The following is a 17,561-nucleotide window of genomic DNA, read 5'->3' on the forward strand; positions in this document are numbered from 1 at the left end:
GCCATCTCATCCTCTGTTGTCCCCTTCTCCTCCTGCCCCCAATCCCTCCCAGCATCAGAGTCTTTTCCAGTGAGTCAACTCTTCGCATGAGATGGCCAAAGTACTGGAGTTTCAGCTTTAGCATCATTCCTTCCAAAGAAATCCCAGGGCTGATCTCCTTCAGAATGGACTGGTTGGCTCTCCTTGCAGTCCAAGGGGCTCTCAGGAATCTTCTCCAACACCACAGTTCAAAAGCATCAATTCTTCAGAGCTCAGCTTTCTTCACAGTCCAACTCTCACATCCATATATGACCACTGGAAAAACCATAGCCTTGACTAGATGGACCTTTGTTAGCAAAGTAATGTCTCTGCTTTTGAATATGCTATCTAGGTTGGTCATAACTTTTCTTCCAAGGAGTAAGTGTCTTTTAATTTCATGGCTGGAGTCACCATCTGTAGTGATTTTGGAGCCCCCAAAAATAAAGTCTGCCAGTTTTCACTGTTTCTGCATCTATTTACAGGATGGGTAGAAGCAGGTAATAAGAGATTGAAAGTGAAAGTGAAGTTGCTCAGTCGTGTCCGACTCTTTGCGACCCCATGGACACTAGGCTCCTCCGTCCATGAGATTGTCTAGGCAAGAGTACTGGAGTGGGTTGCTATTTCCTTCTCCAGGGAACTTCCCAACCCAGGGATCGAACCCAGGTCTCCCACACTGTAGACAGACGCTTTACCATCTGAGCCACCAGGGAAGTCCTAATAAGAGATTAGTGGATGCTGAAGTTGGTCAGTCCTTAAGTCCTCTCTGACTTTTTTGTGAATCCATGAATTGTAGAACACCAGGCTCCTCTGTCCTTCACTCTCCTGGGTTTGCTCAAATTCATGTCCACTGAATGGGATGGTTTTATTTGAAATGCACTGTAAAGACTTTGAAGATATGTCACTGAAGAGATGGACATGAGACCTACACTGATTCTAGGATCTGCATGGAATGAACTGAAAGGGAGACGAGAGGAAGAATACGTTTGAGGACTCTGCAACAAACCATGATCTTCATTACATAAAATTACCTGGATTAGCACCTCCAGAATATATTTAACTTTAAAATGGTTTAACCATATTCTAACCAAGTTTTAGATCATTTTTGGTACTAATAGAATTAGCACATAATGTTGAACCAGGTTGCAGAAGATTGTTTTAACTCTGTGGCAGATTCCAAGTATTGAAACCAATAAATACGTTGAAAACGCAAATTCTCAAAAGTAAAAGGATTTGTAATTCTAGAAGGCAGCAGATTATCAATAGCTGCATCCACATTCTTTGGAGTGGTGGGTTGCTTTAAGACATATCAGTCTCACCAGGAAGTAAAATTGTCTAAAGTATATACTACTTTAACCTTCCAGGCAATTGGGGTTGTTGCTTGAACAGAGACCTTAAAAAAAAGCTATATCCGTTAACAGCAGACAAGATTTTTTGTTTGTTTAAAAGGTTTAGGTTTTTAAAGTTTCTTGTCCTAGAATATATCAGAATCCATTTAGAATATGGACTCAGGCCCAAAGCCTTTCTGACTTAATAGAGACGCAGATGCTGTTGCCACCCTAAGAACGGCTCAAAATCACTGTGGCAGTTACCTAAAGGTTTAATAAAAATTTACTAACCAAGTACTCTGAAATACTGGGCTAGCAGATCTTTCATTTCAGAAGCAATCATTTTAGGGTACCAAACTACGAACATCTGGGCCGAGCCTCCGGCTTTTGTTTACAAACACAGAGGAAGGAGCGCCGCGGTCCATTAAGCCGCAGGGCCGCGGAGCGGGCGTCGCTCCCGGGAAGCGAGCCCGGTTCCCCCAGCAGGGAGCGGGGGCGAAAGGAGCCCTCCGGCCGCCGCGGGCCCAGCGGCCTCTGTCTTCCAGGTATCCCCGGCTGCCCTCGCTCCCAGTCCTCGCCGTCTCATTTGCCACCTCCCAACGCGTGACCCCGGCGCGTCGCGTCCCGGGCCGGTGTCAGACGCGGGGTGCGCCAAGCGGTCCCATGTGCCCCCTCCCTCTCGCAGCCGCCGCAGTCACCGCGCCCCGATCCCCGCTCCGGCTCCTCGGCAGAGGGCTCGCCGCCGCCATGTCTACCGGCAGGCCACTCAAATCCGTGGACTACGAAGTGTTCGGGAGAGTGCAGGGTAGGGGACCACCCTACAGCGGGAGATCAAAGAGGTGTTGGGGAGGAAGACTAGAAAGCTGCGACAACCACAGCCCATCTTTAGGAACCCCTGCCCCGTTGTGACTGTGACTTCCGCCCGGCCATGACACAGCACAGCGGGCGGGAAGGAGACCAAGGGAGCATGCGCAAGAGAGCCGGGGTGGACGGGGAAGGAGAGCTGAGACGCCTTAGGGAGAAAGGCCGGGAGAAGGAGGAACAGCCGGGCGCTGGTAGTGGGCCATCTAAGGGAGTGCGAGGGGTCCGGATGGAGAAGGCAAACTGAAGTGGGGGAGGAAAAGAGGAGGGTCCGTGAACTAGTGATCCCCGTTACTTGCCACTGAAACTACTGTGGTAAAATTGTTTCAGAATAGACTCCTAGATGGTGTTGGAGGCTTCCTTTTGTAGGATGGTAATACTTTTGCCAGTGTAGCTCCTAAAAGAATTATTGTTATCTTCTTTTTGTTCCGTCATAAGTTTAAATCGTTGCAAAGGATGTAATGTCTGGCTTGTTGTAACTACCATTATTTCTAAATTAAAATGTTAAAAATCACTAAAAATTTATCCAGTGTAATATAAATATGGTGGTGATTTAATATTTGTCATCATTCATTCAAAACAGAAAGTGTTCAGTTCAGTCACTCTCCCTGTTGGACTCGTTGGGATTCCATGGCCTGCAGCTTGCCAGACTTCCCTATCACCGACTCCTGGTGCCTGCTCAAACTCATGTCCATAGAGCCAGTGATGCCATCCAACCATCTCATCCTCTATCATCCCCTTCTCCTCCTGCCTTCAGTCCTTCCCAGTGTCAGAGTCTTTTCCAGTGAGTCAGTTCTTTGCATCAGATGGCCAAAGTATTGGAGTTTCAGCTTCAGCATCAGTCTTTAGAATGAATAGTCAAGACTGATTTCCTTTAGGATGGACTGGTTGCATCTCCTTGCAGTCCAAGGGACTCAAGAGTCTTCTCTAACACCACAATTCAAAAGCATCAATTCTTTGGCGCTCAGCTTTATAGTCCAACTCTCACATCCATAATGACTACTGGAAAAACCATAGCTTTGATTAGACTAGCTTTGTTGACAAAGTAATGTCTCTGCTTTTTAATATGCTGTCTAGGTTGGTCATAGCTTTTCTTCCAAAGAGCAAGTGTCTTAATTTCATGGCTGCAGTCACCATCTGCAGTGATTCTGGAGCCCCCCAAAATAAAGTCTCTCACTGTTTCCATACATTTGCCATGAAGTAATGGGACTGGATGCCATGATCTTTGTTTTCTGAATGTTGAGTTTTAAGCCAACTTTTTCACTCTCACTTTCATCAAGAGGCTCTTTAGTTCTTCGCTTTCTGCCATAAGGGTGGTGTCATCTGCATATCTGAGGTTATTGATATTACTCCTGGCAATCTTGATTCCAGCTTGTACTTCATCCAGCCCAGCACTTTGCATGATACACTCTGCATATAAGTTAAATAAGCAAGGTGACAATATACAGCCTTGATGTACTTCTTTCTCAATTTGGAACTAGTCTGTTGTTCCCAGTTCTAACTGTGCCCAGTTCTAACTGTTGCTTTTTGACCTGCATACAGATTTCTCAGGAGACAGGTAAGGTGGTTTGGTATTCCCATCTCTTTTAAGAATTTTCCACATTTTGTTGTGATCCACATAGTCAAAGGCTTCGGCATAGTCAGTAAAGCAGAAGTAGATGTTTTTCTGGAACTCTCTTGCTTTTTTGATGATCCAACGGATGTTGGCAATTTGATCTCTGGTTCCTCTGCCTTTTCTAAATCCAACTTGAACATCTGGAAGTTTATGGTTCACATACTGTTGAAGTATGGTTTGGAGAATTTTGAGCATTACTTTGCTAGCATGAGTGCAATTGTGTGGTAGTTTGAACATTCTTTGGCATTGCCTTTCCTTGTGATTGGAATTAAAACTGACCTTTTCCAGTCCTGTGGCCACTGCTGAGTTTTCCAAATTTGCTGGTATATTGAGTGCAGCACTTTCACAGCATCGTCTTTGAGGATTTGAAATAGCTCAACTGGAATTTCATCACCTCCACTAACTTTGTTCGTAGTGATGCTTCCTTCCTAAGGCCCACTTTTCTTTACATTCCAGGATGTCTGGCTCTAGGTGAGTGATCACATCATTGTGGTTAACTGGGTCATGAAAATATTTTTTTTTCTTTAATTTTATTTTATTTTTAAACTTTACATAATTGTATTAGTTTTGCCAAATATCAAAATGAATCCGCCACAGGTATACATGTGTTCCCCATCCTGAACCCTCCTCCCTCCTCCCTTTTTTGTATAGTTCTTCTGTGTAGTCTTGCCACCTCTTCTTAATATCTTCTGCTTCTGTTAGGTTCATGCCATTTCTGTCCTTTATTGTGCCCATCTTTGTATGAAATATTCCCTTGGTATCTCTGATTTTCTTGAAGAGATCTCTAGTCTTTGCCCATTCAGTTTTTTCCTCTATTTCTTAGCATTGATCACTGAGGAAGGCTTTCTTATCTCTCCTTATCATTCTTTGGAACTCTGCATTCAGATGGGTGTATCTTTCCTTTTCTTCTTTGCCTTTAGCTTCTCTTCTTTCCTCAGCTATTTGTAGGGCCTCCTCAGACAACCATTTTTGCCTTTTGCATTTCTTTTTCTTGGGGATGGTCTTGATCCCTGCCTCCTGTACAATGTCAGGAACCTCTGTCCGTAGTTCTTCAGGCATTCTGTCTATCAGATCTAATCCCTTAAATCTATTTGTCACTTCCACTGTATAATCATAAGGGATGTGATAGAGGTCATATCTGAATGGTCTAGTGGTTTTCCCTACATTCTTCAATTTCAGTCTGAATTTGGCAATAAGGAGTTCATGATCTGAGCCACAGTCAGCTCCCAGTCTTGTTTTTGCTCCCTGTATAGAGCTTCTTCATCTTTGGCTGCAAAGAATCAATGTGATTTCGGTATTGACCGTCTGGTGATGTCCATGTGTAGAGTCTTCTCTTGTGTTATTGGAAGAGGGTGTTTGCTATGACCAGTGCGTTCTCTTGGCAAAACTCTATTAGCCTTTGCCCTGCTTCATTTTGTACTCCGAGGCCAAATTTGCCTGTTATTCCAGGTAGTTCTTGGCTTTTGTATTCCAGTCCCCTATAATGAAAAGGCCATCTTTTGGGGATGTTAGTTCTACAAGATCTTGTAGGTCTTCATAGAACCATTCAACTTCAGCTTCTTCAGCATTACTGGTTGGGCCATAGACTTGGATTACTGTTGACTTAGAAAAGAACAGAGATCATTTTGTTGTTTTTGAGATTGCACCCAAGTTTGCATCATACTTTTTTTCTGTTTGAATTTGATTTCCATTCAATTTCTCCCACAGAATTTTACCTGAGTGTTATGCTTGAGTGGTTCTGATTGGTGACCCACTGAACTTTTCTGCAGTATGTATATACATATATATGTGTGTATAATATATTTTCTTAATTTCCTTTAATCATAAAGCTCTATTCTTTTTTTTTTTAATTCTGGCTTCAGTTACTATTGTGACTCTTATTAGAATACATTTGATGAAAATAATATAAGTACATTTAAAAGTATGATAAACATTATTTAGAAGGTAATTTTATTTGAAAATTCATGTCTTCAGGAGAAAGCTGGGGGTGTTTTATGAAACCTTGATTAGAGGGTTAAATTATCTTTGTATTTTGGTACTTAGAGGTTTTTGCACCTTGGGGCAATGTACCTGAATAAGCTAAAGAATGGGTGAAAGTATGTCTTTTGTAAAGAAATAGGCCATTTTTTTAAAGGGTAACTGGAAAGGGACATAAGAAAAGAAAATAAAGACAGACTACTCTTGTCTCCTCAAGGCAGGTCAGTTTTAGGGGAAAAAATATATATATGGGAGTTGAAGATAAAGAAATTGATTACTTAAAATTATTCATGCCTTGTACCCCTCATGCCTTACCGTGTCTTTGGTGCACCCAGGGACGTGGTAATCTACATTGACAATGGACACAAAGAGTCATTGAAGCACATAAAATATGACATAAAATATGAAAATGCTGACAAAGGTCACTTGACAAAGTATTTTGTTTACTAGACAGATACGGGCGTAGTTGAGTGTGTGTGTGCACACGCACGTGTATGACATTTACTGAGAGTGTTCCCTGTGCTGAGCATCCTACTGCATGTGGGCTCAGTCGTTTGTGTCTGACTCTGTGACCCTATGGACCATTGGCTGCCAGGCTCCTCTGTCCATTGGATTCTCCAGGCAAGAATACTGGAGTGTGTTGCCATGCCCTTCTCCAGAGGATCTTCCTGATCCAGGGATTGAACCTGAGTCTGTTACATCACCTACATTGGCAGGTGGGTTCTTTACCACTAGCGCTACCTGGGAAGCCCCATACATAAACAGTCAGGTTTAAAAATCAGATTTAGTGCAAGGACCTCTGTTGTTTACAGTGTATTAAATGGAAGAGAGTTGTTTTTCAGTCATTAAGTTGTGAGAGTACATGCATACTATTGGCTTATCAAGGCCTAGTATGTGGGACAAACCCATAGTCACATATTTGCACGTCTATACACTGACATTTGCTGAGGATTTAGGATGTGCCAAGCTCTGTACTCATTTAATCCTCAACCCTATGACCTCAAGCAGCTTCCTCATTTAGCAAATGGAGAAATTAAGACATAGTGAAATAACTCTTCCAGGTTACAGTGAGTTAAGTGGTGGCAGTGGGATTTGAACCGCGACCAGAGCCCATGCTCTTAGTCACTATATCCTATTGCTCCTCCTCTCGATGCCCTTTCCATATTTATTTTGCCTTCCTCCTAACCTACGCACTGAGCATGTACATAAACTGATGTTGGACATTTGGACCTGGACATCTAGATTATTCCAGATGACCCTAAGGATGTTTTTATGGTCATTTTGGCTCCAAGGACATTTGACCTGGTCAGTGAGCAGTCAGCTCATTCAGAACTGCAGTCTCTGACTCTCTCTGTTACTTGTTGGCCGTGTCACCAGCCTGTGTCCCTCTGTGTCTCACAGAACTGCTCACAATTTTCTAGTGGCTTACCTAAGAAATAAATACAAACCATTAGCTTTTTGTATGAGTCATAATAATAGTGTAGAGATTATTGACAGTAAATAATAAAAACTTAAAAAATGAATTTAATAATATAAAATGAAAAATAAAGAGATCTTTTAAAACTGTAGAATAATAAAAATCTTAGTGAATACTGGCTTGTTAGAAATAGTGGTTATGAAAGTAAATTTACCATGGAGGAAGATATAAGGACATGTAAAATGGACAAAATATAGACTGATAAATTGTCATTAAAATATTTAAATGAAACTATTATTAATGAAAATTCCCTAAATTATATAAAAATTAATATGGAAAAAATGGAAAATGACTGTCCTGTCCTGATAGAAAATTGATCAATGAATTAGCTTGATGGAGCTTATGACAGAAAATACTTTCTAGCCAAAAATTTGTGCTGTAATATTTATATTTAGAATGTTTGAATTTAAATCATCCTTGGTGACAAAATGGTGGTCAAAATGTTCCAGAAGTCAAATATACTCTTCCTTGTTCTCAAATACACATACCCTAATTTGCAAACAGATTGCATTTCAAGAAATAGTTATAAGTTGGTTGTTTGAAACTCAGGAAAATTATTTATGGAAATAATATTACAAATAGTGGGTTTACTTCTCAGACCCTTCTGCAAAGTCTACACATAGAGCTGTAGCCTTGTTGACAGAAATAATCAAAAAGCAATCTATAATAGGAATTGGAAAGAGTCTTATTTCAGCCACACTAAGGACTATAGCCTGGGAGACAGTCCCTCAGATAATTCTGAGGAACTGCTCTGGAGAAGCATGATTTCCAGCACAGTTTTATATCTTATCGAAGCAAAGAACATCTAACAAATTAGGGATTCATTCCTTCAAGATTTCAAAGAAATAGATTGCCATGTACACAGTGAGTCACTAACCTTAGCACCTGGGAAGAAAGTCTTATCATCAAAGGACCACCAGCACTGGTGTCCCAGAAAGGGAGGGATTTAATCTTTATTATTTTTTGACCACACTGTGTGGCATGCAGGATCTTAGTTCCCCAACCATGGATGTAACCCATGCCCCTTGCAGTGGAAGTGCAGAGTCTTAACCACTTGATGGACAAGGAAGTCCCTTAATCTTTATTTTTAACATGAATATACTTTACTTCTTGGTAATACACCCTTTTACTTAATAGTTAAAGCACATATACAGTGTATGTTTGATAACCCACAAATAGACTGTTTTAGTTAGCATAGAAGTCAAGGTAACTCTTGGATGAGCCAGCATGACTTCCCCATACTTCAGTATGTGGGCATTTCTTCCATCAGGCTTCAGCTGCCCTCCATTGCCGAACTTCCATCCCTTCCCTTTTTTTAAAAAAATAATTTTTTGTTGTTTTATAGCAGTTTAGAATTATAGAAAAGTTAGAAAGATATTACAGAGAATTCTTGTATACTCCACATCCAGTTTCCCCTATGGTAAACTTCTTCCATTGTATGGTACCTTTGTCAGAACTGGTGAGCCAACATTGATATATTATTTTTAACTAAAGTCTGTTTTCTAAAGTCCTCTTGGGTTCAGCATTCATCTAGGCTATTACATTGCATTTAGTCATTTTGTCCTCTTAGTTTTCTTTCTGCTGTGATAGTGTCTCAGACTTGCCTTGTTTTCCATGACCTTGGTGCTTTGGAGGAGTGGTTTGAGGCTAGGTACCTTGTAGAATGCTCCCAAACTGGGATTTGTCTAGTATTTTTGTTATAAGACCAAGGGTGTGGGTTATCAGGAGGAAGACCACAGGTAAAGTGCTTTTCTCTTCACACTGTATCAAATGTACACACTGCCCACATGACTTACCACTGTTGATGTTAAAACCTTGATCACCTGGCTGAGACAGTGTTTGTCCACTCTTAAGTTACTCTTTTTTTCCACCTCCCTTTCTGTCCTTTACTTTATTTACACATTCTCAAGAAGCTCCATGTTTTTTCCCGTCAACTTCTGCTGCATTGGGGGCTTTAGGATGAGGGACAGGGGAGTAGGGGACTGACCTGTGTTTTTAGAGCGTTCATCTCTATGGCATGGTTTATTATGTTCCTATACATAATTAGTTATTTAGAATAATATAACCTGTAACTTTGAATGAGGAACTGATTAAGCAGTGTATATAGATGCTTTACCAATGCTCAGGTGAGTACTAACAACACTTGTAGAAGTGGATTGTGGCAATATGTTAGTTTACCTGTACATTAGAAATTCAACAGTTCATTTTGATGGTGTTGACTCAGATTAGAATGGGAGTACCTTACTGGACTACAACAATAAATAGTAATTTTCTTTAAGATTTCTTAAAATGAAAATTGAGATGAATTACTGAATGGACAGGGAGGCCTGGCGTGCTGCGATTCATGGGGTCACAAAGAATCGGACACGACTGAGCGACTGATCTGATCTGACTGAATAGTTTGGTTAGAAACCACATGATTTAGGTGTACATGATTTTCCTATGTAGACAGGTAGGTGGAAAAGTTGGGTTTTAGTGGTTGAAAGTTTTAATACATTAAAGTCAAGAAATATGATTAATTATCGTTCTCATTTTTTTCCCTATAGCATTTCATTTGTAATTCTGTTCTATTTCTTGATTTTTATTTTTGTTCTATTTCTTGTTTTTTATTTCTCCAAATCCATTCTTTTTTCAACTATACTTATTTGTATACACATATCTGTGTCTCTCACTTGATAATAAGGTGGCTGCTGCTGCTGCTAAGTCGCCTCAGTTGTGTCCGACTCTGTGCGACCCCATAGACGGCGGCCCACCAGGCTCCTCTGTCCCTGGGATTCTCCAGGCAAGAATACTGGAGTGGGTTGCCATTTCCTTCTCCGAGACAATAAGGATGGTATTTTAAAGGTCAAGCTAGCTTGTTTTTATATCCCCTACAGGCTGTGCTTCTGATATGGACTCCCATGTATCTCAAATTAAATTGAAGTGCTTGTGGATAGTTGGCTTAGAGAAGAAACAGTAGTATAATGGCTGTTTAGACTATTTGAAACATCCCATGGTGTGTAGCTCCAGGGGACAGATCCTAGATGGATGGTGAAAGGTGGAGGTGAGGCAGAATTTTATTCCATAGAAGAAAGACCTTTCTAACAGTTAAAGATGTTTAAAGTCATTACGGGCTACTTTGTAAGGTAATGACTGCATGGCTTCCTGCATTCAAAATTGACACACGCAGTCAAATCCCAGGATGAAGGGGGTACAGTTTAATATGAAAATTTGATTTTTCATGAAATGACGCTGATGTTTAAAATCCATCATATGGTTTATTTAAATACTAATGTTTCTTTGTGGATTGAAAGTATGATTTGCTTTGCAAATATTCACCTCAGAGTTCCTGCCTGACACATCTTTTCACAAAGCAAGGTCCGGTTGCAGCTGATTGAGCCTGGACTGAGTGGCATATTGTATTTGAGTCACTCATGACTGAAGCGGCTGATGTCTGTCCCAGTTTCTAGAGTAGTGTGTCTGTAAAAATCCTGCATGTGTCACATCAGCTTCCCTTCTCTTTAGCAAGCAGGGTGGAAGCAGTGCAGAGAGGCCATGTAAGCTCATGGAAGCATCATCTCCAATACAAGCCCAGTCCTGAGAGTGCTCAGTTCCAGCCAATGCTGATCAACTGTGGCCACATTCACTTTTTTTCTATATGGACCTCCCTCTGTTACACAGCATACTTCAAACTAGGGATCAGGATTTTCAGAAAGACTCTGGGAAAATTCCAAGTGTATTTCAACAGTTGGTTTCTGCATGGTTCACTGCTTCAGAAAGCTAATGGGCTGGAGGTCCTGACACATCTTGATACACATTCCTTCTAAGGCTTTAAAATAAGGGTTGTGGTTGAGGGGCCCAGTAAACAACACCACTTTTCATTATGTGAATTATTGACAAGTCCACTCCAGTATTCTTGGCCAGAGAATCCCATGGACAGAGGAGCCTGGCGGGCTACAGTCCATAGGGTCGCATAGAGTCAAATGCTACTGAAATGACTTAGCACACACACACACACACACACACACACACACACACACACACACAAGACAATGAGTAAGGCAGAGTTTTGGGGATGTGGTGTCAGTCTTCAGGCAAGTGAACTTTATAATGATCTATACTGCAGAATTGAGCACAGCACCCCAGACACCAGCAGGGCTTCATCTATGGGCGGAGCAGAAGGGGTGATTCCTTTGAGTATCTAGTTCCCAGAAAGAAAAGGAGGAAGCACCTGGCCTATGTATGCTTCTCCTTCCAAACTTACCCACTGGACTGCATGTCCCCAACGAGGAGTCAGGAACAGGTAAAGAGTGGCCAGGAGTGACACATGAATGGATATTTATCCTCATTAAAGGCACTATTATAAGGGCAAAGAAACTTTCTCCTCCAGAAATAAGCTGTAAAATCTACAGCACATGTGTGCATGCTCAGTAGGTCAGTCATGTCTGACTCTTGGCAACCCCATGGTCTGTAGCCTGCCAGGCTCCTCTGTCCATAGAGTTTTCCAGGCAAAAATACTGGAGTGGGTTGCCATGCCCTCCTCCAAGGGATCCTCCAGACGTGGGGATTGAACCACATCTCTTGCATCTCCTGCTTTGGCAGGCGGGTTCACTACCACTGAGTCATCTGGGAAGCACTTGCCGCTATCATCACTATGTAATTTATAACATTTCCATCACCCCCCACCAAAGAATTCCTGCCCCACAGTTCCTTTCATTCCCTACTCCTCACCTGCCCCATCCTTCAGGGATATCATGGCCAAGGTCTCTGTGATTTCCTTGGGCTTTCCCTCATGGTTTCAAGATGGCTGTTATAGCTCCAGTCATTACGCTCACCATATAGTCAGAGGAGAGGATACAAAGATGGACCCCTGGCTGAGTCAGCCCTTGTCAATGAGCTTTCTTGAAAGCTTCAGCCGATGCCTCAGCTTACATCTCATGGCCCCTCCTTGTAGAAGAAAGATTGGGAAATGCAGAAGAGCATGTTGTTGTCCCAAAGTAACATAAAAATTCTGTTAGAAAAGAAGGGGAAAGTGGGTTTTGTGTAAGCAACTAACAGTGTCTGCCACGGATATTCATATATTAATTACATTTAACAGCATAGTAATTACATTTGGTATTATTTTTCAAGTCTTGATGCAAAAGGACATATTTCAGAAAGCCTTTGATCTCCACGGTCTCAGTCTCAAGACATTTCATTTATAACCAAGACAACCTGAATTTCTGTTAAGTACATATTGAATCACTGACTTGATGGACATGAGTCTGAGTGAACTCTGGGAGTTGGTAATGGACAGGGAGGCCTGGCATGCTGCGATTCATGGGGTTGCAAAGAGTCAGACACGACTGAGCGACTGAACTGAACTGAACTGAACTGAACTGAACATATTAAATCTTTCATATATGATTTATCTCAGTCTTATGTTTTTTCAGTTGAACCACTGCTTAAAGCATTGGGTAACACTTGTATTATCTACCCAATTTGTCAAGCAGTGTGAACTTAGCCTACAATTCTCTTAAATGTAAAGGACAGTCCTTTAGTTCTGTTGTATTAGGATTTGTTTAATAAATGTGTTTGTGCCCTTACCATTCATGATTACAAATACAGTCACCATATCCTACTTTAGTCTCCTAGTCCCAAGGCCTCTTAAGTTCTATAAGACAACTAATTAAGACATTTCTTTTTTCAATTTTTATGGTCATTAAGCCGTTATTTATAAGCAACATACTCATATTAGTATTTCTTGATTTGTCAGCTTAAGCATTAGTTAGTGACTTTTTGCTACCCTTTATAGTATATAGTATATAAATACACAGACACATACACCAAACACTCTATATAATCCTTTAGATAAAGTAGTAAAGTTATACTAGAATCAACACAGAATTCTTATAATTTTTTTCCAGCCTCGAGTGCAGTAAATTTATCATCATCACTTTGAAATGAAATTTAAATTCTAATCAATATAGTTGCATATATATTTGCAATGTTAATAATAACAATAAAACATTTCACTTAAATATTTATCAGCTAGTTGTTTTATCATTCAACAACTATGTTGTTTTCATTTATTCAACAACTATGTGCAAAGGTCTGGTCTAGATGTTGGGGACACAGTGGTGAATGAGACAGAGAAAATTTGGCCCAAATATAACTGACAGTGTAGACAGGAAATTTTAAAAAGTAAACAAATGCATAATAATATCATATGGTAATTGGTGTTATGCATATCCCAGAAACATAGGGGTGCACTGCTGTTATAGAGAAATTGGTTAGGGAATATTTCTCTGTGGAGATGACATTGGTGCAGAGACATGAACGATGAGAAGGAGCCAGTTATGAGGAGAGCAGAGGGAAGACCATTTCAGGCAGAGGGAACAGTAAATGTGAAGGCTCTGAGGCAGGAATACGCTTGGCATTTTGAGGAGCACAAAGAGAAATTTGGCTGGAATGGAATGAGCAAAGGAGAGTCCTAAGAGATGAGACAAAGATTAGAAAGGGACCTGGAGGCTGTGGTAACCAGACTATATTTGAGTATAATGGGAAGCCACCAGAGAGTTTTAAGGTGTGGAAGCAGTGATTTCACTTAAGGAAAGAAAACCACTGTGGCTGCTTTATGGAGACTAGACTGCAGGAGGGCAGAGCTAGATGTAAAGAGACTAGTGTAGGGGGCCATTACTGTGGGTCAGTTGAGAGATTAGGATAACTAGGACTAGGCTGTAAAGACATTATTATCCATTTTTCTAGAAACAGTCAAAACAGAAACTTTTTTTTAGCAAATCTTAAACGAAATTTGAGGCTAGAAATAATTGGTAAAATGAGTGCAATGACATGATTTTGAATATTTGACCATGTATGGTATCCAAATAACCCATGTACTTGATTTTGGGACTTGGCACATGTTCTTCCATTTGTAATGTTATTCCATTCTCATCATACTAAATTTTGCTCATCATCCAAGTCTCAACTCTAAGCATATTTTCAATAAGCCTTCCCTAAAATCACCCAAGGACTGTCATTTGTTTGTCCTATGAACTCCCACTTGCATCCTGACTTATGCATTTTACAACTCATAATTGTTCTGTTTTATTTATTAAAAAATTTCCCCCATTTTTATTGAAATATAGTTGATAGTACTGTATACATTTTGGGGGGCTTCCCAGGTGGCTCAGTGGTAAAGAATCCACCTGCCAATGCAGGAGACAGAGGTTTGATCCCTGGGTCAGGAAGATCCCCTGGAGAAGGAAATGGCAACCCACTCCACTATTCTTACCTGGAAAATCCCATGGACAGAAGAGCCTGGCATGCTACAGTCCATGGAGCTGCAAAGAGTTGGACATGATTTAGAGACTAAACAACAACAACTGTATAAGTTTAAGGTATGCATCATAATGATGTGACATATACATCATGAAATTATTATCATAGTAAGTTTAGTAGTGAATACCCATCATCTCATATAGGTGCAAAATTAAATGAAAAAGATTTTTTTCCTTGTGATGTGAACTCTAAGGATTTACTCTCTTCATGGCTTTCATATGTTAATTATATTTATCATGTTGTATATTATGTCTCTAGTACTTAATGATTTTATAACTGAAATTTTGGATCTGTTGTGGTCTACATTTTAATTGCCGTTTTGTCTGTCTTTCCCACTAGACTGTAAACTCCTAGATGCCAGGGACTATCTTATTTACTCATCTCATTCTCCACATTTAGAATTAGACAATTAATGAATATTTGTTAAGTGGATAATTAGAATGTCTAATAGTGTGCCTGTTATGAGTTGCCGAATTCTTACATTATTTGTGTGAAAAGACTATTTCATTAACAGACTAGAGTAGGTAATTTCCTTCACCTTGCACTGTGTTGGATACCTCTTAGAAAAATTCCTCAAACCCTCTCACCTTAAGAAAATGGCCTTTTTGTCATCTGTTTACAGATAGCTGGTGGAAAGGCTGCTGGGCATTCATAAATGTTGAAAGGATGTAGCTCTTCACCAGGAGTGGGGGTGGGGTGGGGTGGGGCTTGGGAATGGGCAGCTTGTTGTTACTCCCTTTCTGGCAGCTCCTGTGTTTCTGGCAGTAGGAGGTTAAGGGTGGAGCGAGCAACCTGAGTGATAGATTATGCCTGCTCTGCTCCAACACCATGTCCAGTTAGAGTACAGCACAGGGATTTCTTGCCTTTTCTTTGTCTGTAGTTTCTTCTATGTAGTGTTGCATTGTGAAGTAGCTGAAGCAATGTTGATATGCAGGTATATGATTTATAACACGAATTTGAACAACATTAGTGGGGAACGCATCAGATCCGCAGTACTCTGCAAGGTTGAAGTTTTCCCCTTTGTGATACAATTCCTTACCAGCAATATAAATCCTTTTCAAGCCTTTCCCAGACCTTCCTTTAAGGCGGAGCTAACCTCTTTACACTTTCATGCATTGGAGAAGGAAATGGCAACCCACTCCAGTGTTCTTGCCTGGAGAATCCCAGAAACGGGGGAGCCTGGTGGGCTGCTGTCTTTGGGGTCGCACAGAGTTGGACACGACTGAAGTGACTTAGCAGCAGCAGCAGCAACCTCTAAACTGTAGTGGGCAAAGGAATTACCTGGAGAGCATGTTGAAACTGGATTCCTGGATGCAACCTGCAGAGTTTCTGTTTCTTTAGTTCTGGGGAGAAGCCTGAGAAAGTGATTTTTCTAAAAGTCCTCTCAGGTGATGGATGCTATGGCCTCTGGTTCCTGGACCACTCTTTGAGTAGGAAAGAGCTGGGCTGTGTTTCCAGATTCTGTTTACTTTAGTTGCATGTGCTTTCTTTTCTTAGCGCTAACGTTATTTGGGACTGTTCACTGTTGAGAAACTCAGAAGGGATACGCACAATATGCCTGGACCCAAACCTTCAACTCTGCTCAGTCAGCATCTTCTGGGATCCCCTCTCTCTTAGGATGCAATGACTGCATGCTTCTCCACAGTTCTGCCTGTTTTGTTTCTCTATTTTACATGGTCTGGTTGACCAGAAGTTTCTCTTGAGTTTTTTACCCATTCTTTTAAAATATATCTACTAACTTGTGTCTTTCCCTCCATCTATATAATAGATTGCCTTTCTGATTCTCCTTCAAATCAGTATTCTTCACTCATCATTCCTCCACATTTTATAGGTTTCTTTTAAAATCTTTTTTATAGCCCCATAAACATTTCATTTATGATACTACTCAGTCTTTATTGCACCACTACTCTTTTCTTTCATATTCATCTGGTACCACAGTACACTCCCCTCAGGAAACAAATAATACTCCTTGTTATAAATCCGCTTACAAAACTATATACAATTATCTAAGCCACTGAGCTCATCTTCTGTATCATTTTAACCAGGCTCAATTGCTGTTTGGAAAAGCAATGGACCTCTCTGAAATGGATTTGATCTATCCCCTGTGATTTGCCAATAATTTTCCTAATTTTTAATAATTGAGGTATAATTTACATTCAGTAAGATTTACCCTTTTTAGTATACAGTTGAATGAATTTTCATAGATGAATAAGTCATGTAAGCACCATCAGCGCAGCTGAGATATAAAACAGTCCAATCACCCCCGAAAGTTCCCTCGTGCTCCTTTCTGGCACCCCTCTTCTCCTCACTCCTGGCCCTTGGCAATCACAGATCAGTGTCTTGTCTCTGTAGTTTTGTCTTTTCCAGAATGTGGAATTAAAATAGAAATGTTTTATTATATGTAAACTGGAATTTAGTCCTTGCATTTAAGGAGATCATTCTAAAAGCTGAGGGTGGGTAAACTTTATGCCGGCATACTCAACTCTTCTTGTAGTAATTATTTGGTTTTATTTAGCACTTTAATAGAATGATATGCAGTTTGGCATTTCATTGTGCTTTGGTTTCAGAACATTGTTCTTTTTCTCCAAAATAGTCTTCCTTTTCTCTTTTTGTTTTAAAAGGAAAGAATTTTTTTAAAAAGCACTTTCTGAAGGCATTCAGATATTAAAGATTTTGTTTATTTCATTTACTTACTGTTTAATAAACTAGAAAGCTAAGTCAGGAAATATATAAATTTTTTAAAGGTAGACAAACTAACATTTCTTCTCATCTTTCTTTCTTTTTCTTTTTTTCATCTTTCTTTCATACAGGTGTTTGCTTCAGGATGGTAAGTCAGTACAATCTGTTTATTATCTTCTGCCATCTCTGCCTTCCCTCCACTGTTATTTCTAGTTACAGAGACAGAGCAGTTATCTATATACTTAGTTCTAATCTTATCCTTGGCCGCAAATGAAGAAATATTTGTATTTCTTTCAAATTACTGGCTGAG

At 40.3% G+C, this 17,561-nt stretch overlaps 1 protein-coding gene across 8 annotated transcripts in view; it reads left to right on the plus strand.

Annotated features, from left to right (window-relative positions):
• The first annotated feature begins 2,006 nt into the window (after positions 1 to 2,006).
• Positions 2,007 to 17,561, plus strand: part of ACYP2 (acylphosphatase 2) — a 179,247-nt gene continuing 163,692 nt past the window's right edge. For 7 of the 8 annotated variants that reach the window (XM_024999223.2, XM_024999225.2, XM_024999227.2 and 4 more), the window contains exons 1-2: positions 2,007 to 2,148; positions 17,383 to 17,399. In XM_024999223.2, the coding sequence (XP_024854991.1) occupies positions 2,007 to 2,148; positions 17,383 to 17,399 (159 nt within the window). The remainder of the gene's footprint in view (positions 2,149 to 17,382; positions 17,400 to 17,561) is intronic. The other variant, NM_001113230.1, reaches the window with a different exon arrangement.

The sequence above is a fragment of the Bos taurus genome, chromosome 11 (genome assembly GCF_002263795.3).
Source record: "Bos taurus isolate L1 Dominette 01449 registration number 42190680 breed Hereford chromosome 11, ARS-UCD2.0, whole genome shotgun sequence".
NCBI lineage: Eukaryota > Metazoa > Chordata > Mammalia > Artiodactyla > Bovidae > Bos > Bos taurus.